Source organism: Physeter macrocephalus, chromosome 3, assembly GCF_002837175.3.
Source record: "Physeter macrocephalus isolate SW-GA chromosome 3, ASM283717v5, whole genome shotgun sequence".
NCBI lineage: Eukaryota > Metazoa > Chordata > Mammalia > Artiodactyla > Physeteridae > Physeter > Physeter macrocephalus.
The window spans coordinates 4,267,684-4,279,245 of record NC_041216.1 but is presented as its reverse complement, the minus strand read 5'-3'; the positions used below and the strand labels follow the sequence as shown (position 1 = coordinate 4,279,245).

The 11,562-nt window shown below is 54.8% G+C and overlaps 1 protein-coding gene across 1 annotated transcript in view; it reads right to left on the bottom strand.

Moving 5' to 3' along the window:
- NT5C1A (5'-nucleotidase, cytosolic IA) overlaps positions 1–6,438 on the bottom strand; it is a 20,610-nt gene extending 14,172 nt beyond the window's left edge. Inside the window, exon 1 of the mRNA XM_007120814.3 lies at positions 6,238–6,438. Coding sequence (XP_007120876.1) covers positions 6,238–6,363 — 126 coding nt within the window. The 5' untranslated portion in view covers positions 6,364–6,438. The remainder of the gene's footprint in view (positions 1–6,237) is intronic.
- Positions 6,439–11,562: the final 5,124 nt, after the last annotated feature.

The window sequence follows — 11,562 nt, the reverse complement described above, 5'->3', positions numbered from 1 at the left end:
GCGGGCCTCTCACTGTTGTGGCCTCTCCCGTTGCGGAGCACAGGCTCCGGACGCGCAGGCTCAGCGGCCATGGCTCACGGGCCCAGCCGCTCCGTGGCACGTGGGATCCTCCCGGACCGGGGCACGAACCCGTGTCCCCCGCATCGGCAGGCGGACTCTCAACCACTGCGCCACCAGGGAAGCCCCTAAGCAATATAGTTTAATGAGAGACAGTATTTGCCATGACAAATTTAACATGAACTAGAAACTCCAGTGCAGTGCCCTCATCTGTTCAAATTGCTTGAAATATAGTAAATGCTCAGATAATATTGTTTCGGTTGATGCAAATTTGACAAACATTTACTGGTTCTTTGTGCCAAGCACCTGGGCTCTGCCTGGGAATGATACTGGTAGAGATTTGGCTCCTGTCCTCAGAGTCACAGGCTGGTAGGGGAGAAAGACAGGTAAACAGAGAAGCAAAGGGGACTGAAATGAGTGCCAGAACCAGGTGAAAGCAAAGTCTCGAGGACAAGTGCTCAGAGGAAGTTGTCATAGGACAGGAGGCGTTTCAGCAAAGCCTTGAAGGAGGAGTGGGGCGAAGGAAGGCATGAGGAGGTGTGCACACACGCCGTGCCTTCACAAAGGTGAACAGAGCTCTGTGCACGGGAGCAGAGTGTAGTTGAGCCCAGAAGAGTAGGCAGGTGCTAGATTGCAGAAGGCCTTCTTTCAGGGGCCCGGGAGGGCCTCAGAACTCCTTCGGCACCTCCAGCAGAATGGGGAGAGAGGAATGCCACCACAGGCAGCAGCTGGACCCTTCATAATCCCTGGGGTCCCCAAGGGACTCACAGACACCCAGAAAGTCCCACAACATCTCTGTGACTTGAGCAATCCTGGGACTATGATTCCCACTTTACAGATGAGGAAACAGGGACTCAAGTTGGGGGCAAGACTCATACATGGACCTTGCACTCTGGTCTGCTCCTTACAGCCCTGCAGGTCACGCACTCAACCCCACTTCTTCTCTCTGGAGTCAAGCCTGGGTCCCAATCAGTTGACAACATTGAGTGATGACCATGTGACAGGCACTGTGCTGGGGACAAGGCAGGGATCACACAGTTGTCATCCCTGCCGCCATGGAGCTTATGATCTATCCCCAAGGCAGAGATTTGTGCATGCTTTAGAAGAGCACTGTCCGATAGACCTTTCTGTGATCATGGAAATGTCCAGTGCTCTCCGTGTGGCTGCATGTGGCTAGAGAGCCACTTGAAATATGGCCAGTGAGACAGAGGAACTGAATCTTTAATTGTATTGCATTTTAAGTTTAATCAATTTAAATTTAAGCAGCCATGAATGGCTAGTGGCTAATGAAGCTTTAGAACCTCAAGGTAGGAACAGAAGACCAGAGTCCCCAAACTCAGGAGGAGGACCTCAGTTTGCATTTGACTTTTATCCCAACCAAGATGGTGTGTGGGCCCAGCAGAGTGAGCATAAGGCATTGGCAGGACAGGTACCTGTCCTCTGGGGCTCAGCCCAGTAACTCTCCCAGCTGCCAACCGCCCCCAGGTGTCGGTGTGTTCTTGGGCTGGGTACCTCCCAAACCCCTCAGCCACCGTGAGCCTTCAAGGAAGGAAGGTAAAAATGAAAAAAAAGGGGTGATAGAGGGATGACCAGGGATGGGAAGGGTATGGTTGGGGGCGTGGGGAGGCCCACTCTCATAAACCCAGGAAGCCTGTTGGCCTTCAGGGCAAGGGCTGAGACTGCCTCGCCCCCTTGGCTTACTGCCCCAGGGCCAGGCCCAATACCCCTTCAAGGACAGGGAGCCAGTTACCCTCCAGCTTCTTCAGGCAGGTTCCCAAGCCGGCGGCTCCAGCTCAGGCAGCCAGCCAAGGTCTCGCTCGTCACTTTCTGTCCCACAGTCCCTGCCAAACTGCTATGTTCTGGGTCTCCTCCGGCTGACCGGCCCAGACCCCGTCCCATCCCACCTCTGGCCACTGCAGGAAAAATATCCCAGCTGCCTTGGTCCCAGGAGTCTCCACTTCCTTCTTTTACAGATGGGGAAATAGGCCCAGAGAGGGGCAGAGTATTACTCTTGGTCATCCAGCAAAGTCAAGGCAGAGCCAGGATAAGATCCCAAGTCTCTGGCCTCCAGCCTGGCCTCTGTCCACACAGCAGCACCCTACCCCCGTATGCCCCTCCTCAATCACTCCCAGAAGACCCCAACCCCTGCTACTTCAGGTACTTCCCTGGGACACTCCCCACACCCCAGCCCTCCCTTTCCAGATCTGGGAGAATTGGTGAGGGGCACCATGACCTCAGAGCGAGGTTTCTCAGGGCAGGGCTCTCTTTACCCCCAGAATGGAGGGCCCCAGGGCAAGGACCCTGCTTCCCTGCTCAGCCTGCTCTGACTCTGTACAAGTGAAGAGCAGTCTAAGGGCCTAGTGGGCATAAGCTGCTGTGGGAAATATGGAATGCCAGCTGGGAGAGAGAAGCAGCCTGTCTGGGCTCCAGGTGGAGCTGAAGGAACAAGTGGAAGGGGCTGGTCGGAGCTGGGGAGAAGCCAAGCACTTAGACACCCCCTTGGACCTCGCTGCAGAGGGAGGCCACCCCGTCACGTGATGTCAGGTGCATCCAGAGACAGTTCCTCCAGAAATCAGAAAGAAGTCCAGATGCCAGACTGAAGCTTGGGTCAGAAAGACCCCCTACCCCGGACCAGGAACTCAGCCTGGGAACACTGGGCTCCAGGGAACCAAGGTCCTGCCAGCTCTCCCTGTCTTTCACTGGAGGGGGAGGGGATTGGGGGGTTCCAGCTGATTACTCCTGCTTCGGGGACAGGAATGGAGGGATAAAGGAGGGCAGTCCAGCCCCAGCCAGCCTGCCTGAGGAGCTCTCACTGAGGTCAAAGTGATTTTGCCTGTTGGGCCCAAGATAGGAACATAGCCAAAAGCTGTTATTTCTAGAAGGACTTAGAGTGAGAAGGGCTGCCGGAGGAGAGAGGAACAAAACAGGTTTGGACTGAGGAAGTCCTCTGACCTCATGAGGTGAGGGCCTCCTATAGGCCTTTGGGGGTTAAATATTTCACTCAGGCTCCTGGGGATGAGAATAAGCCTAGGCCAGGCCCTGCTGGGGCCCAGGAGGCCCAAAGCCCCCAGAATAGCTTGTAGGGGGGAGGGGTTTCTGCAGGAAGGAGTAGGGCCCAAGAAGCCACCAGTCTCCTTGCCTCCCAGAGAACAGTGAGGGCCAGGGGCTGACCGAGAGGTCATAACTGACGACTGGGCCTGAGCTCCCGGTTTCCTTGGTGCTTGGGGAGGAAACAGATTGGTGTGCTCCACTCACCATGCTAGTTCCCAATGTCCATCCCCTCCTTGCCATCTCCCAGGTCGTGACATTAGACCAGCTTCCTCCCCAGGCAGGGACCAGCCTCCTCACCGATCTGCCTGCTACCAGACACACCCTCTCCAGTCCATCCACCAACACAGCCTCAGAGTGACCTTTCTTTTTTTTTTTTTTTTTTTTCCGGCACGCGGGCCTCTCACTGTTGTTGTGGCCTCTCCCGTCGCGGGGCACAGGCCCCGGACGCGCAGGATCAGCGGCCATGGCTCACGGGCCCAGCCGCTCCGCGGCATGTGGGATCCTCCCGGACCGGGGCACGAACCCGTGTCCCCTGCATCGGCAGGTGGACTCTCAACCACTGCGCCACCAGGGAAGCCCCAGAGTGACCTTTCTAAAATGAAAATGGACCGAGTTAATCCCTTGCTGAAAAGTCCTGCGATAGCTCCATAATGGTTTTCATACTTTTTTAAAAAGTAGGTTGACATTTTATGCAAATGAACTCTTGGGAGGAGCCCCAATGTGTAAACCATATAGTACCATATTTTATTGGTATAAATTTATACTACAAATTCAAATGTATTACATATTCACGATATATTTATTACCATGTCAACCAATGAATACAGGAGACCAGTGTGGATTTAAATTTCATCATCTAGTCAGTTTGTTTCTGTTTCAGTTTGTCGGTTTTTGCGCAGCATTGAGAAAGCCCTGATTCACACCAATAAGTGGTTGCAAAAGGTAAAAGCCTTTTTTTTTTAAGGTTTGGGTTGTGGTTATTTATTTATTTATTTATTTATTTATTTATTTTTGGCTGCATTGGGTCTTCATTGCTGCGCATGGGCTTTCTCTAGTTGCGGCGAGCAGGAGCTACTCAGTTGCAGTGCACGGGCTTCTCATTGCGGTGGCTTCTCTTATTGTGGAGCATGGGCTTTAGGTGCACGGGCTTCAGTAGTTGCAGCACGTGGGCTCAGTAGTTGTGGCACGCGGGCTCTAGAGCACAGGCTCAGTAGTTGCTGTGCACGGGCTTAGTTGCTTCGTGGCATGTGGGATCTTCCTGGGCCAGGGCTCGAACCCATGTCCCCTGCATTGGCAGGTGGATTCTTAACCACTGCGCCACCAGGGAAGCCCCAGGTAAAAGCCTTTTTTGTTTTGTTGTGTTTTAAACTACAACCCTCAGGAGACTCAGCAACGATTGTCAGCAATCTCAAGATACCCTTCTATTAAAACAGATCACAGGAAAAGCTTTATTCGGAGGTTTGCTAAAAAGGTAATCAACCTGTAGCATAAGTTAATATGTTGGCAGTCTCCAAGGTGCTAAAATGTCCAATAACACATTTGAGTAAGCTGAGTTTTATCACCTATTTTTACTTGTGTAAAACATAGTTTGAGAAAGAAAGAAAATGAATTGGCTTCACATGTGAGTAGACCTCCTGAAACATGGGGCTTCATGGAACCTAGTTTTAAGACCCCTAACCTCACTGAATAAGGTTCAGACTCCTTAATGTGGCATTCAAGGCCCTCTGTGGGTCTCTGGCATCACTTCAACTCTTCTCCTTAAGATGCTGCATCCTCTCAGTTTCAAAGACATCAGTCATGCTTTTTGCCCAGCCTGTTTCCCTCTCTGCCTGGGAAAGTCCACCTACTCAGGCTTTAAAATCAGCTCAAGGGCTTCCCTGGTGGCGCAGTGGTTGAGAGTCCGCCTGCCGATGCAGGGCATGCGGGTTTGTGCCCCGGTCCGGGAGGATCCCACGTGCCGCGGAGCGGCTGGGCCCGTGAGCCATGGCCGCGAAGCCTGTGCTCCGCAACGGGAGAGGCCACAACGGTGAGAGGCCCGCGCACCACAAATAAATAAATAAATAAATAAATCAGCTCAAATGCCACCTCTAAAAGACTTCCGGAGTTGGCAGTCACTCCCGCCTCTATGCTCCCACTGCTAGGGTCTTTCACCTGAGCACTCACCATGTCCAGGGTCTCTGTGAGCTCCTGAGGCGGGGACTCACTCTAATTCATTCTCAATCCTCACTGCTGCGCAGGGTTGGAGGTGCTCTTGGGGAATGACTGTTGACAGGGTGGGCCTTATGGGAAGGGTCTCAGGCTGGAGCTCTTTGGAGGATGCTCTGAGCCAGCTTCGGTCCTCTATCCCCTTCCCAAGCTCTGAGATCTGGGAGGCTGGAGTGACCAAGGCCCAGGGACCAACCAGGGCATCATGAACCTGTCCAATGGGGAGACGAACTCCCTCCTCTGTGTGAATCCCCAAGGGATGAGACGACCACTGAGGTCGCAGAGATGTCGATGCCAGCGAGGGCTCCCCTGTGAGGCGAGCAGAGCCCGGAGCTGCGGAGCAGAGTCCAGCGTCGGGATCCCAGAACCAGGGACGCAGAGCCCTAAGCGCAGAGAGCAGATTCCAGTGCAGCTCCCTTCTCTTAAGACGCTGGGAACCCGGCACCCCGAGTCCAGGGCGCAGGAGCCTGACTCAGACCCCAAATGCAGAGGTTCGGGTCCGGAGCCCGGTGCCCAGACGGCAGAAACCGGAGCGCACAGCAAGGAGCCGGGTTTTCAGAGTCGGGTTACCTGAGCCCGGGGCGCTTCCGCAGGCGCCGCTGACCGGCTTTGCCAACAAATGCTGTCCGCTGGCCCCAGGCTGCCCGAAAGGGGAGGGGCTGGGCCGCGGCCTGGAGCTGGGCCCTGATGACAGCATGAGGGAGGGGATCCTGGCGTGGAACCCGAGCCCCGGGATAAAAAAAAACCACCGGAGCAGAGCTCCAAAAATAAACCCGAGCCCGTGCCAACGGCCTGGCTCATTCTGCTGCTGAGGAGCTGCGTCCCTTCTCGGCGGGGCACCACGGGTCCCTCTCCAGAGGGCTGACGACTCCCCCCCCGGTGACCCGCCCCCTGCCCTCCCCCATACCCATGCCCTGCTTTTACCGATTTGGGTTTCTTCTTGGGCGCGAGGTTGTCGTGGAAAGTCCTGGCTTCCTCCCAGCGCGGGGCCGCGGCGGTCTCTGCCCCACGCCCGGGCTCGCGGGGCTCCCGAGTCTCCCCAGGCTCCATGCTCGGCTCTGACCCGGCCCAGACGGAGCAGGCGTCTGCGGAGAGCGGAGCCGGCGGGGCTGGGCTGCGGGAGGGAGGCGCGTCCCGGGCGTGAGAAGGGGGCGGGCAGCGGTGGAGAGTGCGCGTGCGGGTCGGCCGGAGGGCGGGATGGGGGGGCCGCTGGGGTGCTCAGCTCGCCCTGTCGGCAGCGGGTGCGTTGCTACTGTTGCTGGTGGATGTGTATTTCAGGACAGCTGCGCTCTCCTTCCCCGACCGCCCCACGCCCGAAATGAGGCGGGGGGAAGGGGGGCGGTTGGCCCCTCGGGCTCGCAGGAGGAGGGGGCCTAAGCCGGGCCTGCGGGCTGCTGCGGGTTCAATATTGCGGGGATCGTGTTCTTCGCAGGAGCTATTCGGCATCGAGAGAAGGGGAGGCCTGCCAACTTTTTTCCCCCGGGGTGGTGATCCACAAAGGAGAAAATGCAAAGCTAGCCGCCCCCACAAAACAAAAGCTAGCCCCCGTCTTTCCCCTCTGATGCCAGGACAGTGGGACCCTGAGCGGCGTCTTCTTCCCTCAAACACTAGTCCATTCCGCAGAGGGGGAGGAGGTGGTGGATGGACAGCTCCATCCACGAGCAGGAGCTTGCTCCTAGCTGGGGGCCCAGCGGAGGGCCCAGCCGGGCAGCTCTTCCCCACCAAGGCGGAGGGGCCCTTGAAGTCGGTGGCGAGACCAGGCTCCCCTTGGCCTGGCGGGGGACCCAGACCAGAGAGACTCCCTGGGACCCCGGTTCCTGCTGGCCCCTTGATGGCCAGCAGGGGGAGCGCACTCCCAGGTACCACCTGCTGAGCTTGGTTAGTTATACGCCATGAAGTGGCTAGATTGAAAGAGGAGAGAAAAGGAGCCTAGGAACCCAAGAGTCTTGGACCAACATCCTGGAGTTCTAGGGCTTTGCCGTCCTTGGTGCAGACCCCGAGGTGCAGACATTAATGCCCCTCATTCCAAGTCACAGGCTAGGAAGCAGACAAAGGGCATCTCTGTGTGTGTCTAGAAGTGTGCAAAGGTGGGTGGGAGCAGCAGGAGAAAATAGTGGCTTAGCCTGGTGGACATCTGACTGGGATGGGGTACACAATGGAGGGGTCTGCCCAGCCTCCATCATGACCTGGGAGGAACCAACCAAACCTTGCATGGGAGAAAAGGAGAAATAATAATAACAGAAAGTTTTAGGATTGTGGGAAGTATGTTTAGACTTGTCCTTCTCCAGGCTTGGTAGATTGTTTCCATAGATGGCCTCAAACTCTCTCCCACCCTGCTTGCTCTTTGGCAATGTGACTTGGACACTTCTCCCATCCAGAGGTGGAGCTGAATCTGAGTTGACCCAGCGTCTTGCTTTGACTAATAGAATGCTGGAGAAGTGATGCTGTGTGTGATTTCGAAGCTTAAGCCTTAAGAGGCCTTGCAGCTTCCATTTTTGCCCTCTTGAGAGCCAGCTACTATGTAAAGGAGTCTGGAAAGGCCACATGGAGAGGCAGAGAGGCCCTGGAGGATAAGAAGCCAGTGGAGAACAGTGGTTTCCCAGGCAACTGTCAGCATCAATTGCCAGACATATGAGTGAGGTCATCTTACTGTTCCAGTCCCAGCCCAGCTCCTAGTGGGGTGCAGCAGGAGGAGTGACCTCCACCGACAGCACATAAAGTAGCAAAACCTCCCAGCTGAGCCCAGCCAACCCAAAGAATCATGAAAAATGATACATTTTTATCGTTTTAAGCATTACATTTTGGGGTGGCTTGTTACACAGCAATAAATAATGAAATTCTAGGAAGGGGTCAATTATTCTCAGGTGCCTCATGGAGGAGGCGGAGGAGGAGGTCATCAGGGAGAATGTTTTGAGTTATTTGGATGGCAGTGAGCACCTGACCCAAAGGTGAACCATCCCCATGCTGTCCAGTGACCTTTGACCTGTGTACTAGCCTGGGTTGAAAAGATGATCTGGGCCAACCAGATTCCTCTTTCTCAGGAGTTTAGAATTGGGAAACAGGGGCTGGATAGTCAACTGTAAGAACAGAAGCCAAGGATGCTGCGAAGTACAGTTGGCTTCCAAGAGGCCTGGATGGGCCTTAGCAAGCTGCAGTTACGTGCAACATAAATCTAAGAGGGAGCAGAAACTCTGTGAGCAGAACGAGCCCATCAGCATAAAGACGGAAAAGGGTTTCTGCAGAGGGCAGCAGAGACGCCATGAAAGAGAAACCGTGCTGCCCTGAGAGGGAGCTGCTTCTGGTCCTGATAGTTTCCCAAGTCCTAGCTGAAGCCTGGCTATAATGCCCATCTCTAAATTTGCATGAGATTCTCCACATTGCTTCAACAAATGCCCCTCAAAAAGGTGGTGGTTGGGCTTCCCTGGTGGCGCAGTGGTTGAGAGTCTGCCTGCCGATGCAGGCGACGCGGGTTCGTGCCCTGGTCTGGGAAGATCCCACATGCCGTGGAGCAGCTGGGCCCGTGAGCCATGGCCGCTGAGCCTGCACGTCCAGAGCCTGTGCTCCGCAACGGGAGAGGCCACAACAGTGAGAGGCCCGCGTACCGCAAAAAAAAAAAAAAAAAAAAAAAAAAAAAAAAAGGTGGTGGCTATTGGATTTGCTTGACTAGCAACTTTTCCCACCCTCTCCTCCTAGGAACAGGCCCTGCCTCCCTGGTCACAGGAATAGGCATGCGATGCTGCCCAGTCATATAACTCTATTTCCCTGGACACAGTGATTGAGCCACAATGGGGATGCGACCTCAGCTGCGCCACTCTCCCGGACTCTTGTACAGGGATGCTGGGAGATTTTGGCTCTGTCTTCTCTGGGGTTATTAATCTGGGACAGTGTGAGCTGAGACCCATCATTCCCTGTGGCAGGAGAAGCCAGCCCATCTGAAGAGGACTCAGGATCCCCGCACCTGAACTGCTCCCCGTGTGGGCTGGTCTTCAGCAAGACCAGGGGTGGAAGCCACCTCCTCCATGAAGCCTCCCTTCATCCTTTACCTGTGCCCCTCCCCTTCTCCTCCCCTACCTCCTGGCGCCCCGCAGGCAAGACCCTCCCCTCCTCTGATGCCCAGAGCTCAAGGTTTGTTACCTCCCTTTTCACATCTAGATTTGGATTCCCTCCCGTGGAAGCGGAAGCACTATAAGCAGTGGCCTTGAAGTTAGGAGACCTGAGTTCAGGTTCCAGCCTTACCATCCATTCTCTAAGCCTTCATTTCCTGTCTTTTTTTGCTTTTTCTTTTCTTTTTTAAACAGAGACTTAAATGTGTGTTCAGCTCAGCTGACAGGGAATCACATGCGAAGCTCTTTGGTTACTATGATGGACTGTGTACACATGAGGGGCCAATTGTTTGAGGTCTGGGAGGGCTTCACAGAGGAGATCATTGAGACAGGGGCACGGGTGGCCCAGGGAGGGGCAATGGCTTGTGCACAGGCACAGAAGCCTAAGAGGTCCCTTAGGGAAACAGAGGGCAATTCAGGGTGACTCAAGTGCAGGAGTGGGAGGTGGGGCTTAGAGCAGACTTCTGAGGTCAGCAGGGGACAGATCACGCAGGGCTGTGAGGGACTTCGAAGGAGCTTATTATACTGAGGGAAGAAGGGGGGCACTGGAGAGTTGACATGGTCAGATTGGTGTATTAGGAAGATCACTCTGGTTCCTTAGGGGCAGATGGTCCAGAGGGCAAACTTGAAAGCAGAAGCTGGACTGACCTGTGACCTCAAGACAGGCAGGAACTAGACTCCCTTTCCCCTCAGTGTGGTTTCAGCTGCAAGTAGCAGCCCCCCCACACACACACCCAGTTCTCAGGCTTCTGAGTCACCTCCTTAGATTCATGGTTGCCCTGAGGCCAGGTCAGCCTCATTCCTCTGTCCTAATTGCTTCCTGTCAAGGGAGCTGGCCCCCTCCAAGCGTCCTTGAGAAAACCCTTGTAAAAGTAATTGAGCGTTTCAGGAAGAAGCAGGCACCTCCAGCTGCCACTGCACCTGCCACCCGTCCCACCCCAGACTCCCTGCAGAGAACAGCTCTTCTCTGGCTTTAGGGGGGGTGTTCTGAGAAAAACACTTCACCACCAATTCCCATCCCCACCCCACCACATTTGGGTCAGTGTAGGGTGTCTCAGGGCTCTGGGCTCCTGTGGAGGGTGGAACAGTGTCTGCACTACACAACACCCTTGACCAGGAGGGCAGGTTAGAGGCTGAGATCCAGGCTGGCTGCCACACGCCAAGCTGTGCATCGTGGCATGACGAGGCTGTATTTGTTCAGAAAAGGGGTATATTTTTCTCATTAGCCCAAAGGTGGCATCCATTGGCCCAGCTGAATGCTTATGGGACTGTTACACTCAAAGGGGCACCTTTTCCTAATTCGTGCAAAGAGCCCCAGATGGACTACTTGTAATCCTGGCTCTCAGCCTTTCTCCCCGCTGCCCGCTATCCACTCATCTGGGCTCTCACGATGCCTTCCACTGGACACAAGGAGAAACTGAGTCCAAGGTCTCCTGCCACTAGCTCCCTTATGGGGGAACTGCTCTGCCCACAGACCCCGCAAATCAGTTCTGGTCTGGCCGTCAATGAATGGACCATGGGCTCCCACCAAAAGCTAATCAGATTCTTTCTCTTGAGAACTGGATTAAGAGACACAGAAGGGAATTGTCAGTCGCTGGTGAGTCTGGATACAGAGTTGGAGATGCAGCCACTTTGTGCTGGGAAACCATGGACCAGGTCTGAAGAGAAATTAAAGAAGAGAGCACAGACGTGAATGTTGCCAAAGGGATGAGAACCCGCAGGCCCAGAGATGAGAGGACACAGGCCCCATTGACAGTTCCAGTTCTGCTGAGGTTCAGACATTCTTGAATTTCCATCTTTAGGGTCCCTTGTAATCTGTTCACCCCTTTCTTTGAACTAGCTCGAGTGGGTCTCTGTTCCACATAACCTAGAACAAGGACCTCAGCCCCAAGGAGGATGCTGAGGTTCCCCCACTGTGTGAGCTCCCTCAGGCCTCTTCTCCCCCTTTCCCCTCACCCCAGCCCTATCTCAGCTTAGGGAAGAGAAGGAGCCCGTGGTACGGTCACACCTTTTATTCACCGTCAGTGAAAAAAAAAATACACCACACAGCACAGGGTCGAACACTGAGGACATTCACTGCAGGCACAGCCTGGAGCAGCACATCTGAAGGGGACAGGGGGCCACGCTGGAGAATGATTTGGGGGGC